The sequence below is a fragment of the Rhinolophus ferrumequinum genome, chromosome 10 (assembly GCF_004115265.2).
Source record: "Rhinolophus ferrumequinum isolate MPI-CBG mRhiFer1 chromosome 10, mRhiFer1_v1.p, whole genome shotgun sequence".
Classification (NCBI taxonomy): domain Eukaryota; kingdom Metazoa; phylum Chordata; class Mammalia; order Chiroptera; family Rhinolophidae; genus Rhinolophus; species Rhinolophus ferrumequinum.
The window spans coordinates 23,614,817-23,633,430 of NC_046293.1; the positions used below are offsets into that span (position 1 = coordinate 23,614,817).

Consider the following 18,614-nt stretch of genomic DNA (forward strand, 5'->3'; position numbering starts at 1 on the left):
TCACCTCTTCTATGAAGACTTCATGGCTTCCTTATGTAGTGATGATAATCCTCCAAAGTGCTTATGTAGTAATAATCCTCCAAAGTGCTCCTATAGCTCTTGGTTCATTCCTTGGATGTATAACTTAACATATATCTATGTTCTGTTCCCCTTTTGTCTGTCTCCCCATTAGTCTGTAATCTCCTGGAGATCAGGGACTGTCTCTTATTCTAGAAATAGAACTATTTCTCATCCTGGGAATATATATTCTATATACAAGTACTCCTACTACCTTGCACAGATGACAACTGCCAATCAGTGTGGAAGGAAGCGGGAAGAGAAGAGGAGAGAAGGAAAGAAAGAGAGGGCATCAGTTCTGGTATAAGGCACTGGCAGCTGTGCCTGGGGCCTGGACTCCTGGTTTTATCTGCCTCACGTGACCTGGTGCCTCCCAGACTGAGTCCTCAGCTTCCCCTCCTCTACCTCACTCTGCACCGAGGAAGACACCCCACCCATCAGCGCCCTCTGTTAGCACCTGCTGGCACCTCATTAACCTAGATGGCTCAGCTCTGCCCTGCAAGGTGTGGAATAGGCTGAGCTCAGCGCTCAAGTGAGTCTCTGTGACCTTCCTGCCTGTGAGGGAAGGGAGACGAGACTTGGGGCCCCAGATGCCAGCCCCAGAAATTTACCCTCATGATGTATCAGATAGAAGCTTTTGATCCCCAGAGCTCTGATCTTGATCAGACACCTTCTCATCCGCTGTGGGGTTAGCTGGGGACCTGATGAGAGGTATCTGCACTAGATGAGAAACTGAGGCATGAAGGAAGGGTAGAACTCTAGCTAGAAGTGTGAGGAAAGTCTGGGGCCAGTCAGGAAGAAAGACAAGTGTCCAGGTCCCCTGTCTGGGCCAAGGGCCAGCTGCTCCCCAGAGCCATCCAGCAGGGGCCAACCCTCCAACCTCCCAACTCTTTAGGCTTCACTCATTCAGCCCTCTAAGTTGTGTTCCCCTCAGCCTGCCTTGTGTGTCTTCTCTTCACAGCACAGAAGGGGCCAGGGAAAATGGAGGTTGTGAGAGTAACAATGTGACAAGAAGCCAGAATAGGACAAATAGAACACAGGAGCCCCACCTCTCACCCACAGGAGTGCCCTGCCATGCCTCTAGCTTTAGACTCTGGCTTTCCTGGGAACCTCCCCTCCCAGAGAGGCTGAAGACAGACCCTGGGGCAGTGGCAGGTAGAGATTGGATCCCAGCCTGGAGGGAAGTTAAATGGTTAACTTTCCCAGTATCCACTGGGTCAGTCTAGCTGCTCACCCCAGAGCACAGTGAATCCAGGCTTGTCACTGGTGTTCTCTCAATTTCAATTTCCCTCTTACTCCTCCTTCTGGGAGACATTGGGAGAAGAAGCTAGGGGCCCTTGGCACCAGCTCGCTCTGGGGTGTCATTTAATACTGCCAGTAATCACCATCTCCTGGTTTATTATTAGTTCTCTTTCCCTCATACCTACTCTTGTCATCCCTGGATATCTCTCTCTCTCTCTCTCTCTCTCTCTCTCTCTCTCTCTCTCTCTCTCTCTCTCTCTCTCTCTCTCTCTTTCTTTCTTTCTCCTTCCCCTCCCCCATTCTGTCTGTGAATGGGAAGATAAAAGAGCTTCTCTCCACTGCAGTTCCTGCCCTAAAACCCTAGGATGCAGGGGCTAAAGATACGAAGAACTCTTCTGAACCAACAGAGCAATCCAATAACAGGAAATTCAGAAAACAAGACATATGGGAGGGCAGATGAAATTAGAAACCATCAAATGATGCCCAATATCCAGTACTTCTGTCAGACAATGTGTCATGATTTAGGGATGTGAAAATGTGGTCTTTTTGTGTCATGCCCAGCGAGTTTCAGTAGCACTGTGGGTGCTGGGACAGTCCTTGTGAAGCCTGGAGTACGCCTGTTTGCCATGAAGTGTGAGGGTGCCCCCATCTGATGCTCCTGTCCTCCCACCCCGGTCTCAGGTAACGTGAGAACTGTTGGGTCCAGGGCCTGGCATCAGAGGCCATCCCTGGGGCACAGGCAAAGTTCAGCCTTCCACAGATGGCCAGGGCAGGTGAGATAAGGGTCACACTTTGGACTCCAAGCCAGAGAACCCTGCAGGGCCCCGGGATCCCTGGCCCCTCTGCTCGCAGTCCTGCTCCCCTGCCTGGTTAAAGGAGAAAGCCGAGGCAGGTGGAGAAGGGGACGGCTAGCCACTCACTGCACCCAGAAAGCAAGGTGACAGCTGCCGAAGATCACTCAGTCATTCCTCTCGCCGCCACCCCCCGCGCGCCCAGCCTCGCTTTTGCGCCTCATTACTCTGGCACCTCGCGGGGGTCTGGCTGAGACGGGAGCGCGCTGCGGTGGCGCGCGGCTCCAGCCCTTCCGCCCGGGCCGGGTGGGTGGTGAGCTCAAGTCCACAGGAAAGAGAGGAACAGGGGCCGTGCAAAGCGAGCGCTCCTTGCGGGGAGGGTGGTGCCTGCGTCCCGGACAGAGGCCCCTCAGTTCCCGAGGCCCCACCGGCGTCCGCACTGCGCGGCAGGTCCGGTGCCCGCGGTAAGAGGGCGGTACCTGCCCGCGTCCCCGCCCCTCTCCCGCCACCTTCCCTAGTGCCCGGCTCTGCTCTGTGCTGCCCGGTCCTGCGGGCCGCTCGGTCCTAGACCCAGGCTGAGCAGCCGGGCTGGCATCGCTACGGCAGCCGTCGGCGAGCAAGAGCCCCGCGGGCTGGGACCGGCAACGCCGGCGGCGGGCGCCGGAATACCTGCCGGCAGGTGAGCAGACGGGGGCGGGGCGGGGGCGGGGCGGGGGGCGCGGGGGCGACAGACCGAGAGAAGCCAGATCCAAACTCAAAAAGGACCGTGGGTAGGAAGAGAGAGAGGGAGCATTGAGAGGGGGCCTGGCAGACAATGACCTCTTTCCTCCCCTGCTCGCAAATCAGAGAAAAAATAAAAGGGGGGAGGGGCGGATCAGGGGCATCAGGCCCACCTAGAGGGGGACCAGCACCTGCTTAAGAGGCCTCTCCTCTCCAGGCCCTCCCCACTCAGAAGGTGGGTCCTCTACCCTGGTGGAAGGGATGGAGCTCCACACCTGGCTCCCAGTTCCATGGCGATGTCCCCAGAGGCTGGGGAAGACCCAACGCAGCCCAAGACCCGAGACACGGCTTCCACCCCGCTCATCTCTAAGGCCAAGCGCCTAATAGCTGTCCCTGCCTCACCTCCTTGTGGCCAGAAGGCTCCAGGTACTGGGTGGACAAACTTTTCAGTAAAGGGCCAGATAGCAAATATTTTAGACTTTGAAGCCTATTCCGTCTCTGTCAGAACTAGCTGGAAAGTAGTCATAGATCAGCAGCAAACAGCAAACAGTAAATATGGGTGTGTTCCAATTAAACTTTATGGACACTGAAATGTGAATTTTATATGAATCTCATGTGTAATGAGATAGTATTAGTTTTAATTTTTTTCAACCATTTAAACATGCAAAAAGCATGCTTAGCTTGCAGGCTGTACAAAAACAGGTGGCAAGTCCAGGCAGTCTTGTGCCTTCCCTCTCCATGGCTGTGTATGAGGAAGGGGAGGGAATAAGTAGGTGTGAGGGGAATCCCCACACCACCCTCCCCCGGCCCCCACCTGAGGGCATCCAGGAAGCTGGGACCTGTCTGTCGCCCTTGTTCCCAGCTGCTCTTAGGGCTACAGCATCATTTGAGACCAGTGTGGGAGCTTGTACCCTAAATGTGCACATATGTGAGGGAGGAGGTGTAGCTCCAGCAGGCTTTCTACCCAGCATGTGGGGGCACTCCCCACCCCCACCAAGTCATAGATGAGGCAGCCATGCTTCCCAAACAAAACCTTGACTCTTCGCCTTCCTTCCTTCCCCACCCCTACCACTTGGTCTCAGGCCAAGTGCTACCCACTGATCAAGGCTGGCCCTTTCATTCCTTCATTTTCTCTTTGCAGCCTTAGGGGACCCCTTTCTCCTGGACCTTGGAGCTATGACCCTTCAGAGGTGACCCAGGAAAGAAGGAATGCAGGCCTTTGGTCCTCCAGATGAGGGTCCCCTCCGAGGACTTGCGGACTCCCACATTGAGAATTATAGGGGCCAGCATCGGGCCTCTGCCCAGAGTACAGCTTTCAGTCTCTATCCCCGAGGAAGCCCTGTGCTGGTGAGTCCAGGCTGTGCCCCAAAGGTGACCTGGGTGGGGCAGGAGGGAGGACACCCAGACTTTCAAGTCTCTGCCTTTTACAGGATCATGGGCAGCTCTATTCCAATCCCTCACCCTACCTTTTTTCCCCGGTTGGGAGAGAGAGGAAGGCAGTGCTGGGCCGGGTTCCCAGGACTCCACACCCATCCCAGACAGATGGGGCATGCAAGGCAGAGAGCCAGGAGAAGCCAGGCCCTAAGAGGAGGTGCTGTTCGACAGGTCAGAGGCAGGGATCTGGGGAACTTGGCCAAGCCCTGGGGATGGCACCTCCCAGACTCCCGCCTCTAGTTGGGAGGAGCCTGTGGGCTCCCTCTGAGTCAGGGCTGAGGAAGAGCAAAGGTTCAGAGGATCCCTTCTCTGCAAGTGAGGAGGGGTCGGGGGCTCCACCCAGCTCCACCCTCCTGGCCTGCCTCCAATGCTGACCAAGGACGGGTGTGGAGGCCAGCGGTCTTTCTCTCAGCTTCCAGGCTTTCCTCTACCTTGAGAACAGTTCTGCATCTGGTCTGGGGTATCCCCAGCCCTACTGGAGGAAGAGTTGGCCCTGGGAGACAGGGAGGACAGCCTGGGAACTCCCAGGCTGAGGGGGGCTGGGTGGGAGGGAGATTAGGAAGTCTATGGAGCAAATCAGGCCACAGGCAGATCAAGGAATGTGACCAGGCCTGTCCAGGAGGAGGATTGTGTCCTCGGCTTCAACCTCTCCCACGGAAGGGCAGCTGCTCCCCACTGGATGGGACGCAGGCTGCATGCCTGTAGGGAGGAGCCGCTCATGTATGTGCCCTCATCCCCATGTCCAAGGGGGGCTGTTAACAAACCAGGGGAACTGCGAGGGACCCAGATGTAGTGTGCACCATGGGTTGTGTGTGCAAGCCTGTGATCCAGAGGCACACACGTGAGTGGGCAGACATGACGGGGGACACACACCAGAGCCCAGGCGTGTGCGTACCTGTGCGCCTTCTCTTCAGGAGGCCCCTGCTTCTGCCCCCAGGCCCACTCAGGGAGCCAGCTTGGCATGTCCCTGCCCAACTCACTTGGCCGCGGTGGCAGAAGCCACTGTGAGTCAGAACAGGAGCAGCTCACACCAAACTGGTTTGGGGGGAGAAATGAGTCAGCTCAACGTGCAGGGGTGTGGGATGCCATCTGGGGTGAAGCCTGGCCCCCACTACCTTCTTAGGACTCCTGGGGGAAGGAAGGCACCCCCCACAGAACTTCCCCTGCTCCTTCCCCAGGACCCTAGTCGCCTGCGTCTCCAGGTCTACATCCCTTTTACCAAGAGTTCTGGCCAGGCCCGAGGCACGTCTCCCATACGGCTCCGAGAACCAGAGCCTGAGAAGAGGCATGGAGTCCATCTGGGGGCTGGCCCACCTCACTCCCCCAAACTAAAGGTAAGGGGTCTCTCTCCTCCTACCCGCGTACTCACAGCCTGAGCTGTGGTATCCACAGAGGATCAGAGCTGAGAGCACAGGCAGCCCCCCCAAGAAGCCGGATGCAGCTCTGTCTGGAGGCCCTCTCAGGGATACACCCCTAAGCCTTACTACCTCATAAATGTGCGCATTTGGGACAAATGTCGAAATGCTGCCTGAGACCACTGGTTCCCTCAATCCTGTCCTGGTCTCCACCTGAAGGTCCCACTGAAGGGTTCTGTCTCAGGAGACCCCTCGAAGGCACCTTTCTGGTCAGGGATCCCATGTCAGACTCCACTGTCCAGGGACCTTTCTGCAGACCAAAGTGCCTATCTGTCCACGTTCCAGCAATGCCCTTTCCCCTGTAATCCCCTGTCGTGCAGGCTTTCGTGTCAGTGCTTCCATATACATACACACGCACACACGCACACAGCCCTCCCTGAACCACTGGGCTGGGTGCCCAGGCTGTGGCCAGAACTGATCTCATTCTCAATCCCACCAGGAAGTCACCACGACCCACGAGCTGGAGAAGAGGCTGCATATATTCAGCATGTATGGGATACCCCGCCTGCCCCCTGAGGACCGGCAGCGCTGGGAAATAGGAAAGAGCAGTGACAGTGGCCTGACCATTGAGATGTCCTGGAAGGAGCTGGTGCCTGGGCACAAGGTGGGCCTGTAACACAGTGTCTGTCCCCAGGGGTTCACAGACACACATACACACATCTCACCTCTGCTTCTTCCCAAGGGAAAGGCCTCAGGAAGTGGGGTCGGGTGGGGAAAGCATTTGGAGACATCTTGCTCTAAGTTCAAATCCCAACTCCATCACTTACTAGCGAGCCCTTGGTCAAGACAGCAAACCTCTCAGAGCCTCAGTCACCTCATCTGTAACGTGGGGGTGACACCACCTACACACTGGAAGATTGATATGAGGATTAAAAGGTCATCTGTGAAGTAGATCCAGTAGCATTTAACAAATGGTAGCTACTGTTCTTGTCATCGTTCCCCAACTGAACCAGCCCTACCCCCACCCAGGAGATGAGCCGGGAGCTTTGCCACCAACAGGAAGCACTGTGGGAGCTACTGACCACCGAGCTGATCTACATGCGAAAGCTCAAGATCATGACTGACGTGAGCCTCCCTCAACCCCAGCCCTGGCCCCATCCTCAGCCATATACTCATCTCATTTGTATCTCTCCCTGTCCTCCCAGATCAGAAGGGGCAGGGTTGCTGGGAGAGGGAGGGACAGCATACCAAGAGATCCCCCTGATTTGAGACCTTCACGGGATCTTGGGCCAGAGGTTAGCAGTACTAAAGATGCATTGAAGGGTTAGGCTGGGGTCCCATCCAACAGGACAAGGTCAAGTGGTGAGACCCTCATCTCTCCCTGCATCTAGCTCCTAGCCGCGGGTTTGCTGAACTTGCAGCGAGTGGGACTGCTGACAGAAGTGAGTGGGGCCTCAGGAGGGGAGCCTGGTACATCCCAAACTCTGAGTCCAGGGAATGGAGGGTGTGGGGTGGGGGTAGGGTCCCAGAGAGCCCTCCAGGCTGCACAGTCTGAATTTCCACTCCCCCGTGCCCTCCCTACTCCCCTTCTTGCTCTATACCTCAAACAGACCACAGGTTCCACTCTACCCGCCATCCTAACTGAGCAGTGCTCTCTGTCCATGGCCAATGCTGCGTGACAGTGACCTGCCAGGACATATCACTAAGTTCTCCCTCCAGGTATCAGCTGAGACCCTGTTTGGAAATGTCCCCAGCCTGATTCGAACTCACCGGAGCTTTTGGGAAGAGGTGCTGGGGCCTGCCCTGCGGGAGACTCGAGCCTCGGGACAACCTCTGGACCCTGTCAGCCTGCAAGATGGCTTCCTGGCGGTGAGGCACGGTGACGGGCAAACAAGGCGGGGTAGGAAAGGCCAGCGGGGTCCTGTCTGCAGGGCGTGCCTATGCAACCAGAATCCTTCCATGACTTGAGGGGGTCCAAGGGCATAGCCTCTATCCCAAAATATCACCTCACCTCCTGCCCTTCATTCCACAAGTACGACCTCTGTCCCAAAGATTCTTTGGGCTTCTGGAGACCCTTATGACATGAAAATGCAGCTGTCTCAGAGAAGGGTTGCACCTAAGCTCTTATCAGCTATAAAATCTTACTTCGTGGACAGAGATGCATTGACAAACAGCTGGCAGCAAGAATGGGGCCTATGTGAGGTGCCCCCCAGGGGACTGAGAGAGGAGGTATAAAAGGCCACAGGGACACCTGGAGCATGGAAAAGTGAGACAAGAGAAGGCGAGAGGCCCAGGATCAGAGTTTCTTCTCCACGTGACCCAGCCAGGAAGACGTGGGCCGTGCAGAGTTGGAATGGGGTGGAGAGGCAGTGAGACAGTCTCCTGGGAGCCTGAGGTGGGCCCCTTCCATAGGACAGGGCTCCTGGGCAAGCCTCAGGTCACCACCCCTCTGCTGAGTGAAATGGGATCTGCAGTGTCCTAAAAAACATTCCGGTTGAATTATTGATGGAGGGAGTAAATTTAGAGCAGCAGGGTACAGCAGGGGCTGTGGACAGGAGCTCAGAGAGCAGCAGGGTAGACCTCTCAGGACCTCAACTCCTCCTTGGAATCTAGAGAGAGGGGCTGGCAGTCATGGGAGGTAGGGATTGAAGGAGATGGACTAAGGGTCTATGAGAGGCTGTCTCCACCCCCACCCCCACCCTCACTCCCCATGTTCTACAGGGTGAAGCCTGTATCTCACGACCTTCTTCCCTTGCCTGTTCCCCGACCCCCCCATATCTGTCCCTCCAGTTCAGCCAGCGGTTCCAGCCCTATGTCCGGTATTGCCTGAGAGTGAAGCAGACCATGGCTTATGCCCGGGAGCAGCAAGACAATAACCCTTTCTTCCGTACCTTCGTGCAGGTGGGAGAGGGGTGCTGGGGCAGGGGGATGGGGCGGACCCCAGACAACTAGGTCTCTCCCGAACCCTAGCTCAGCCCAAGGCTGAATCTGTCACTAGGGTGGGGCAGGAGGGACCTTGCAGACTGCTGACCCCATGCCCACCTTCCCTGGCAGTGGTGTGAGAAGCACAAGCGCTCGGGGAGGCAGATGCTGGGTGACTTACTCATCAAGCCGCAGCAGCGCATCACCAAGTACCCACTGCTGCTGCGGGCTGTGCTCAAGAGGAGCCCTGAGGAACGAGCCCACCGGGCCCTGACCTCCATGGTAGGTGGCCTGGCAGGGCCAGGACCCTTGGGATTGGGGGCTGGTGTGTGGGAATTGCTCTCCAGGAACTCTTGAGGGTGTCCTCTCACGTGTATGTGACAGCATGGCACTGACTGGCCAGCCTGTGTTAGAACACAGTGGTTGTCATTGATTGGGTGGGAAGTCCAGGCTATGGACCTGAGCTGCTCCTCCTTCCACACCCTGCCCTCGCATAGATTGCAGCTGTGGAGTCATTCCTGCAACACATCAATAAGCAGGTCCGCCAAGGTGAAGAGCAGGATAACTTGGTGGCTGCAGTCCAGCGCATTGGGCCCTATGAGGTGCTGGAGCCATCCAGCGAGGAGATGGAGAAGGTGAGAGAGGGAAGAGGGCTCGGAAAAGGCAAGGGCCCCAGGAAGATGGATGTAGCAGAGGCCCGGAGGGAGAGGGGGCAGAGGTGCCACAGCAGGGCGTGTCCATCATTCCTTCTCAGTGATAAGGGTCCCAGGGCCAGAGTTCAAGAGTAGAAAGAGGACCAAGAAACACTCCCTCTCCCTCCAAGCGGAGGAAGGCTGGAAAGAGATGGTGCTGGTGACAGAACAAAGGACGTGACTGGTAGGCAGACAGACAGAAGCCCTGCCCAGTCCGCTGACCCTCTCCTCTCTGTGGCCCTCAGAAGCTGCGTCCATTCTCCAGCCTGGACCTGATGTCCCCCATGCTGGGGGTGGCTCCTGAGCACACCAGGCAGCTGCTGCTGGAGGGACCCGTGCGAGTAAAAGAGGGGCGAGAAGGGAAGGTGCGGAGCTGTGGGCATGAGCGGAGATGAAAGATGGATTGAAGAGAAGGGAGAGATGATGGGAGACAAGCTAAATCAGAAAAGCTGGAAATGGGAGAAAGGGGGGTGTGTGTCTGTCTCTGCGTATACGTGCGTGTGCATGTGTGTGTGTGTGTGTGTGTGTGTGTGTGAGCCCCATGAACCACAATTCCTATCCTGCCTTCCCCCTGCTCCAGCTGACCCTGCCTCTCTCTCCTCTGCACGCCTCCAGCTGGACGTGTACCTGTTCCTCTTCTCTGACCTGCTCCTGGTGACAAAGCACCAACGCAAGGCAGACAAAGCCAAGGTTATCCGGCCCCCCTTCATGCTGGAGAAGCTTGTGTGCCAACCACTCCGAGACCCTAGTATGTCTTTCCTGCGGGGATCTTTTCCTTCTCCTTTCCTCTTGGCAAGGGGAAAGAGGAGTTGGGATGGGGTTCACAACAGGTCTGGCCCTTGAGCAGACCTTCTCCTCCACCCAGACAGCTTCCTGGTGATCCACCTCACTGAATTCAAGTGCGTCTCCAGTGCCCTCATTGTGTACTGTCCCACTGCTACAGACTGTACCCGGTGGCTGGAGAAGACCCAGAAGGCCCAGGTATGTGAGAACAGGCAGGGGGTGGGATGGCAGGGCCCTGGAGCTCAGAAACGGGGAGCACAGAGGGGAGGAGGAGAGAGAGACTGGAGTGGCTGCAGGCTCAGACTGCCTTCAGGAGGGAGATGCAGCCTGACCATCCTTAAGAGCAGGGAAGACAGCCTTGAGCCAGCTGCTGTGCCAGTCACTGGGAACACCCAAGACAGCATCCCCTAAAGGTTTCTACACCCTGAAGCAATTCCCTTCTGAACTTCGCCCTCCATTCAGCAGGTATGAATGGGCCCTGGCTGGCCATAGGCACTAGCTAGGTGCTGGGGAATCAGACAGGAGGAAAATACCATTCCTGCTCTCAAGGAATGTGCCCTGCAGCCTAGCTAGTCGCTAGACAAGCCATTGTACGACTAGAGAAACATGTGTATGGAATGGAACTGGGACCAGGAGGGAGTAGTTCGTTCTGTGTGCTGGGTTGGTTGGGAAAGGGACCGCACACGGGAAGACTACACCGAGAAGCCTTCCCAGAGGGGCTCTAGTCTGAGCACTGTTTGAAGGAATGTCTAGGAGCACATCAGGGAGACAAGGGGGGGAGGGAAAGGCATATCCAGTGGAGAAGCAGACTGTGCAAAGGTCGGAGATAGGAAACAGCTGTGTGTTTTGAGAGAAGCCCCGCCTTGTCGTTCATATGACTAGGACATAAAGCTCAGGGCAGCCACGGCGACAGAGGCTGGGAGGCAGGCACCACCAGCGTGCCCATCTCTGGATGCCACGTAAGGAACTTGAAGTTTGTCCTTCAGATAGTGGGAACCCATGAAGGTGTTAAGCCGGGGAGTGAGTGGGCAGATTTATGTGATTAAAGCTAGAGGAGTTTAGAGGAGAGATCCAAATGGAGCTGTATTGTCATCACAATACACTGAGCGGCTTAAAGCTACAGAAACTTATTCTCTCCCAGTTGTGGAGGCCAGAATTTGGAAATCAAGGTGTCAGCAGGGCTTCCTCACCAAGGCTCTAGGAGAGAATCCTTCCTTGCCTCTTGCATCTCCCAGGTGTTCCTTGGCTTGTGGCACAGGACTCCACTCACTCTCTGCCTCTGTCTTCGCTCTGTCACCCTCCTCTGTCTCTGCGTCCAAATCTCCCTCTCCTGTCTCTTATAAAGATACCAGTCATTAGACTTAGAGCCCACCCTAAATCCAGGATCATCTCATCTTGAGATCCTTAACTTAGGCTCTTTGCACCGCTGCAGAGACCCTTTTTCCAAATAAGATCCCATTCACAGGTCCTGGGAGTTAGGACGCAGACATGTCTTTATGGGGCCACTGTTCAACCCCCTGCAGAAGCAGAATAAGCAAAGAACGAGGGTTTCAGTCGGACTTCTAAGGATTGGGAAGACCATGAGCAGTAGAGTCCAGGAGCATTTGGGCTGGATTTGTTCTGGGGCAGTGACCACATCTGTCTGAGTCGGAACAAAGGGTCTATGTAAGCTAGTGATGAGAGGCCAGGCTCCACAGGTCCCCGAGAGCTGCAGAGGAGACTGAACTGAATTGGGTCGAAAGAGAGCCACCATAGATTCTTGAGCAAGGGAATGCCATGGCGAAATCAGTGTTTTGTCTTGAATTGTCAGGTGGCGGTGATAGGTGGGGTAGGAGAGGGGGAGATTGGTGATCGAGATTCACTCTACTAGTTAAAACATTGAGGTTTAGTGTCATGGCCTTGGGGACCGTGTTACAAGAAAAAGGAAGGAAGGAAGGAAGAGAGGGAGGGAGGGAGGGAGGAAAGAAGGAAGGAAAGAAGGGAAGAAAGAAGGAAGGAGAGAAAGAAAAAGAGAGGGGAAGAAGGAACGAGCAAAGGAAGAGACAGTTGAGCCTTAGGGAGACTGGTTAAAAGCCTAACACTGAATGCGTGAAAATCTAGGCTCAGATACCAGTCCTGCCTCTTACTTCCTAGCTGATCTCAGGTGAGTTATGTGGCCATTTCTTCACCTGCAAATGGATATAAATAGTAACAGTCCTTACCTCATAGGGAAGATTCAAAGATCATTCAGATTAGGCACAAAACATGGTGCCAGCTCTAGGTAAATGCTCTGTATCACGTCCACAAGGACAAAGGATGATTTGCTTTCTGAGGGTCCCATTTGAAAGACTGCTTTGGCAGTGGTGCTCCTGACAGAAATGAAATCATTAGAAATGAAAACCTGTTTGTTTAACTGTTGTTTCCTGAGAGGGATTGTTTCCTAGGGTAGCAATATTTAGTTTTAAACAGAAGTACTTTGGAAATGCGTCAGTAGGAGATAGCCAAGTGAAACTATGGAAACACAGACCCTGGAGTTCAGTTGAGAAATAAGGATGAACTATGAAAGTTTTTAAGAGAGTAGATCTTAAAAGTTCTTATCACAGGGGAAAAAATTTTTGTAACAATGTATGGTAACAGATGTTAACTAGATTTATTATGGTGATTATTATTAGATTATTAGATTATTAGATTATTATGGAGAGAGAGACAGAGACAGAGACAGAGACAGAGACAGAAAGAGAGAGAGAGAGAATCATTACCTTATATACCTGAAACTAATATATTATATGTCATTTATACCTCAATTTTGTAAAAAAAAAAATAAAGAAAGAAAGAAAAAAGGCATTTTGAACGAGGAAAGAAATCTTAGTGTAGACTATTTCTAAAGAATGCAACTTCATTATTTTTAGATTTTAAATCAAATTAGTGGTTCACATAGGGCTTAGGGTTTCTGAAACTTTTGTGAATGTGTGAAAGTAGTGTTGTTCTTTCAATAATTTTAAGCATTCTTCCCACAGTCTTATCTGTGGTATCATATCATAATGTGGAGAGCTTATTTGAGAAAAGGAAAACCAGAGCTTAGTCTCTGTCTAAATACTGTATTAAAAATTCTGAATTAGGAGAGTAAAAAACAAATACAAGGTTTTTGCCATTAAAAAAAGAAGAAAAATGAAATAAGGATGAAAGACTAAACCTGAAGATCTTGTGTCCTCCAACCCGTTGAGGCTGCCACTTCCTTGAATACTAAACAGGCTGGTGACAGTCCCCAGGAAGCAAGAGGCAGGAGACAGGGGTAGAGGGTGGTGGTAGGTTTTGTGGTGAGAGTAGTCTCCCATCTTCCCTGACCCTGCTTCAGCCCCGCTCATAGTCCCCTCTCTCTACGTGGCAGGGACCTTCTCTCGACACCACTCTCCCCAGCCTACAGTGTCCATAAGGCCAGACTGGCTGGCAACTCATACGGCTCTCATGATTAGTTGAGTTATACTGAAGGCTGGGTATGAGGGGAGCAGGGGACAAAACTGGAAACAAGCCCCAGCTTCCCCAGGACAGCAGTTGGGGAGCCCTTACTGTCAGGCAGCCTCTTATCTGTACCACTGCCACCAGCAGAACTTTCTCCTTTTCCTTTGGTTCCCAGTCCCATGTTGGCATCTCCCCTCCCACCTTCTCCCTTTAGGACCCCCAGGGGACTACTGAAAATTGCTGGTATTCTATTATGCAAGTAATTTAGTCCTATTCCTGGCTAATAAAGGAAAGGAGGTCCCTTCTGATACCTAACCGAGCAGTGCATGGGCTCCCAGCCTCCCCTGGCAAAACAAAGATTTGAAGCTTTGAAATTAATTTTTTCTGCTATTATCTCACACCAAATTCTTTGGGAATCCTGCTCCCTATCACCATTAGTCTTTGTAAACTGAAGAGGGCAGTAGAATATCTATCTACTGAGCCCTGGAGAGAGCTACCCCCAGGGGTCAGGCGATTTTTTCTGTTCCTTACAGAAATGTAGGTGGAGATGTGTTCCTAGCGGGTCCACCCGAGGTGACTTAATTTTTTTTGAAAAGGATCTTCTCAAGGGAAGAGAGAGTGAATCTTGGGAAACAGCCATATTTAGAGGCTGGGAAGAGGAAAGGACACCAGTGATGGCAACAGAAAGAGAGGTCAGAGACAAAGAAGGCTGAGAAATGAAAGGCCGGGAGAGCCAGCCCGGCTCTCGTTATCTGTGTTCTTACGGGCATTACTTCATTTCTCTAAACCCAGTCCCCAAGTGCGGGGTCTGATCATGGGAACCGCCAGGCAGGATAGACGGAAGATTATGTTTGTAAATTGTCTGGCTTGGGGCCCAGCACTTAATGGGTGCTCCATAAATGCTTGTTGTTGTCATCATGAAAAGGGTGGTCCGTGCCGGGGCGGGCCTGAGGCTGACGGGGAAATGCCTCACCATCTGGGGGACTTCGGAAGGAGAGCCAGTAAATCTGGGAGCCGCCCCAGAAGTAGCAGGGAGAGGAGGCATTTCCTCTCAAGGCTTCAGTTCTCCACCAGGGCAAAGGAAGAGGAGTTGTGCTGAGGGAGCCCTCCCTTCCTTTTCCCCAGCTTGGTGGGGGTGTCACATTCTGGCTCAGTCACCAATTTCCTCTTCCTTTCCCACCCTGCCTACCTTGTCTCTCCTCTCGCCCAAACTGAGAAAACGCTCCTGGGTTGCTGGAGAGGCTTTGGGGTGGCTGGAGGCTCTCCAAACAGCCCTCACCCCTGGTGCCTGAGGTCCCCACACCCCTGCTTCTTCCAGGGCCAAAGAGATGCTGGTATTGGATGTTCCTTACACACACACACACACACACACACACACACACACACACACACACACACACACACCCCTACCCCTTCCTTCCAGTTATTTTCGTCCACAAACCATTCCTATCCTGGACATCCCAAACACAAAATGGAACTTGGCTCATGTGGGGCAAAAGGACCCTGCAGCTCACTGGACCAGCAGGCTGCCCCAGCCGCGCCCAGGCCACAAGAATGGCTCCTCTCACCCTCCTTTGTCCTAGGTCCTCCCCACACTCCACACAGCTGGGAGATGAGGTTGGGAACTGGGAGAGGTCACAGGCCCTGTCCTGCTGCGCTGGTTTCCTGCCCCCCAGGCACCATCGTCCCTTGCTCAGGCCAACAGACCAAGTCTTAGGAGACTGCTAAGAATCCTTGCAATGCTTTGTCCCCCAGGAGATCGAGTGACTGCGAAGCCAGGGCAAGGAGAATTGGAAATATGTGTCATTGAGGTCATTTTTCTATCCCTGTTCACCATTTCTCTAACGTGTCTCTTGCGCTGACCCGACAACTTCCTGTGTTTCTGGAGAAGCTTTTAGAGAGTTCCAGATACCCAACATTTGCTGGTTCATATACCTCAAGCAAGGAGATATTCAAAATATTTTAACAACCAGTATGGCATGGGCATCAACCAATCAAGAGTGGAGCATTGGTGATGGTGGTGGGGTGACCTAGGAGTCCCCTGCTGTGCCAGTTGCTATCCCTCCAACTGCTGGCTCTTAGAGGACAGGGTAGTCCTGGGGAACTGAGGTGGGAAGCTCAGACAGCAGCCCTGTGCTTACTAGCATGGAAGTACTTCAGTATTTTAAGAACAATAGGGCCATCCAGTGATATCAGCACCATCATCCACAGCAGCCACCATCCCTCTTGCAAAGCCTCTGCCTTCAGCCTCTCAGTGGTTCTGCTGACTTCCCTTCCATCCCCCTCCCCAGCAAGTGTTATCCTCTAGTAATTCTATACCCTTTTAGGCTGCCCTTGAAAACAATGCATTTACTGCTTTAGAACTCACAGGGAAAGACCCAGTCCCGGTTCTGCTTCTCTCTACCTGCATGACCTTCAGCAAGTCCTTTCATCTCTCGAAGTCCTTTCCTCATCTATAAAATGGGCTAATATCCATGGCTTCCACCCTGCTGGATGATGGTGTGTCTCCAATCACCATGTACACGTGGAGGTGCTCTGTAAACCATTTCTTGGATCACTATTTTATTCTGATGTCACCTGTATGAAAATATTGAGGGATGAAGACAGAAAATGTAATGTATCCTCTCTCCAACCCTCATGAGATAGTCTTGCTTTCAGCTCTGAAAGACAGCAGAGTCCTCAGCCTAGGGCAAAGCCTATCTCTGCCCACCCTGGTAGCAAGAGGAGGGTTAACCTGCCGGGCCCAGCACTTATACCACCATGACCACCAATCAGGGACTGCTTCCTGAAGGAGGTGACAGGCTGAATAAAGGGCTTTCCAAGGGGCAGGAAGGTAGGAAAAGAGGCCTTGTGCTCAGCCCACCCATCCCCAGGGCCAGCTCAAGAGTTCAAATGCTGGTTCTGTCTCAATTTCTTACTGCATGACCTTGGCAGTGACTAACCTCAGAGTCTCCATTTCTCAGTAGTAATGTAGGAACAAAAAATAATATCTGCCTCATGGGGTTGTTGTGAAGATTAAAGGAGATAATTTATGTAAGGCACTTAGCCCAGTGCCTGGTATATAGCAAGTGCTCAATAATTGAGGGTCTTAATGAAAGTATCCTCACCCCAGGTCACCCTGCAAAAACTGAAGGACAAGGAGTACATCCAACAGAAGAGGGAGCTCCTGGCCCTCTACAGGGACCAGGATCAGGACCGGGGATCCCAAGGCACCAGGCCCTCCACGCCTTCCCAGGAGGGCTCTCAGAGCAGCACGGAGGGGAGGTAAGACCCATAGGGACCACAAGCTGTCCCATAGTAAGGGGGCTGCAGGCAGGGAGAGAGAGAGAAGAACCCACCAGGCTGAGATATAGCATGACAGCATCTGGGGAAATTGGGAATAGATTGAACAGCCCAGGCTACAAGTTGGCACCAGCCGTGCAAAAGGCCTCCTGGGACAGCCTAGCAGGTTAGCCAGCCTAGGGTCGGCACAGGCTGAAGGAAACAGACACAAGAGGCATTAACTCCCTGAGAGGAGCAGGCTCCCCAGGCTAAGGATAGAGAGTGAAGGCCAGTATGGATCTGCAGAATGTCAGAGCTGCAGGGACCCGTCCAAATCCCCAGACAGCATGACAGTTTCAGGTTCAGCAGCATGGTTAAGGAGAAAAAAGATCCATCTTGGAGGTAACCTCATGGGAGTTCAGGAACCCCGCAGAAAAGACTTGAGTACCTACTTGATAAAGGTCCTGGAACAAGTGCTGTGGTTAAAATGTCTTCGAGGAGCTTACAGTCCAACCAGACAGATGAGAAAAACAGTCAGTGCAATGTAAAGGTGATACTGAGATAAGTTTGGAGGGGCCATTTCTGAATGGAGTGATCAAGGGACACTTCTTAGACTTGAACTTGAACCCTTAGCATCTGACTCTGACCATTCACTATATGTTTGTAGGACTCCTGAGTTCTCCACCGTCATCCCCCATCTGGTGGTGACAGAAGACACGGATGAAGACACTCCCTCAGTAGCAGATACCTCAGACTCGGGCTATGGCACTCTGATCCCAGTCTCCCCCAAGGGGCTCCACTCCCCACTGAGCCGTCTACGCCCATGGGCCCATTTGCGGGACCCCCACTTCACCTTCTCCACCCTGGACCTCCGGGATGTTACTTTGCACCACCAGCTTCCTGACCCCCGAGCTCCCCAACGCCGAAGTGCCCCTGACCTGCCAGGGGAAGCTATCCAAAGAGGATGTAGTCTTCCCCGGGGAGAACCACCGACCTGGTCTGAGGAAGAAGATGGGACCTCAATGGGAGGGAACGTGGTAGTGGAAACCTTGCATAGGGCCCAACTTCGGGGGCAGCTCCACTACTCCGCTACCCACACTGACTCTGCAGGGGAAAGCTCTTGGGCGTCCTCAGAGGATGAGGAAGAAGAGAAGCCCATCTTCCTGACACCCCATCGCACCCCTGCCCCCCACCCCCACCGGACTGAGGACATGCTCAGAGACATCCGGGTAGATCTGGCCAGCCAAAGGATTGAGGACATCGCTGAGCCTGGGGACAGCAGGCCTCGGAAGCTGACGCGGGTCCAACTGCAGAGGATGCGTGGGCTCCACAGTATACAGCTGGACACCCCCGTGTCCACATCGTAAGTGCTGAAGGGAAAGGTGGCCTGGGGGGACGCAGAGGGGAAGGCCAGCATGCAGTGTGTGGGGGGGGTCAGAGTAGGAGGTCAGTGGGGGGCGGGGCAGTATGGGAGGGCAGTACCAGAGCAGGGGCCGTGACAGAGAAGGGCCCCGTAGCCTCACTCTCCACCCCCACCTGCCTTTACCTAATACCCACCTCCTTTCCTTTCAGAGAAGCCTGAGGACCACTCAGACACTCAGGACTTTTGGCACTGCTCCCTGAGGAAATCTCTCCCAAGAGTGCTGGTCACCACCCCCACCCCCGGACTCTACCTCAAGGTCCACACTCCCCACTAAGAAGCCTGGCCCAGACACCCTGTGCTTCTTGCTCTAAAAACGCTGTGGATCAAGAGCTGTACATTTATGTACCGTAGACACCTGAGCCCCACATAAAGTTGTGCATACAAAGGACTGTCCAGTTAGTGCTCGATGAGGCGGTGAGGAACCTGGAGGTGGGGGTGAGGAACAGAGTGAGCACAGACTACTGCTGTCATCTGGCATCATGGTGATGGGGTATCT

The 18,614-nt window shown here is 53.7% G+C and overlaps 1 protein-coding gene across 6 annotated transcripts; it reads left to right on the plus strand.

Moving 5' to 3' along the window:
• The first annotated feature begins 2,603 nt into the window (after positions 1–2,603).
• Positions 2,604–18,516, plus strand: PLEKHG6 (pleckstrin homology and RhoGEF domain containing G6). 6 transcript variants are annotated; one of them, XM_033116445.1, is made up of 18 exons: positions 2,606–2,769; positions 3,028–3,236; positions 3,952–4,157; positions 5,423–5,578; positions 6,090–6,263; positions 6,629–6,724; positions 6,805–6,894; positions 6,991–7,041; positions 7,319–7,468; positions 8,390–8,500; positions 8,654–8,803; positions 9,019–9,156; positions 9,459–9,578; positions 9,829–9,961; positions 10,079–10,194; positions 16,547–16,698; positions 17,363–18,058; positions 18,268–18,516. In XM_033116445.1, the coding sequence occupies exons 3-18, from the start codon at positions 4,020–4,022 to the stop codon at positions 18,275–18,277; spliced, it is 2,481 nt and encodes an 826-aa protein (XP_032972336.1). In that variant the 5' UTR covers positions 2,606–2,769; positions 3,028–3,236; positions 3,952–4,019; the 3' UTR covers positions 18,278–18,516. The 6 variants fall into 6 exon arrangements, with proteins under 6 accessions (XP_032972338.1, XP_032972336.1, XP_032972339.1 ...); XM_033116448.1 differs by having other exon boundaries at positions 6,099–6,263; XM_033116447.1 differs by lacking the exon at positions 18,268–18,516 and having other exon boundaries at positions 2,604–2,769; positions 17,363–18,062.
• Positions 18,517–18,614: the final 98 nt, after the last annotated feature.

What these genes read in the sequence shown, in the direction of transcription:
- PLEKHG6 (XM_033116445.1), top strand. Translation starts at nt 4,020, where the DNA reads ATGCAGGCCTTTGGTCCTCCAGATGAGGGTCCCCTCCGAGGACTTGCG. An exon ending in AGCTCAAGATCATGACTGAC is followed by an intron (nt 6,725 to 6,804) that starts GTGAGCCTCCCT and finishes CTGTCCTCCCAG; the next exon opens with ATCAGAAGGGGCAGGGTTGC. An exon ending in CCAACCACTCCGAGACCCTA is followed by an intron (nt 9,962 to 10,078) that starts GTATGTCTTTCC and finishes TCCTCCACCCAG; the next exon opens with ACAGCTTCCTGGTGATCCAC.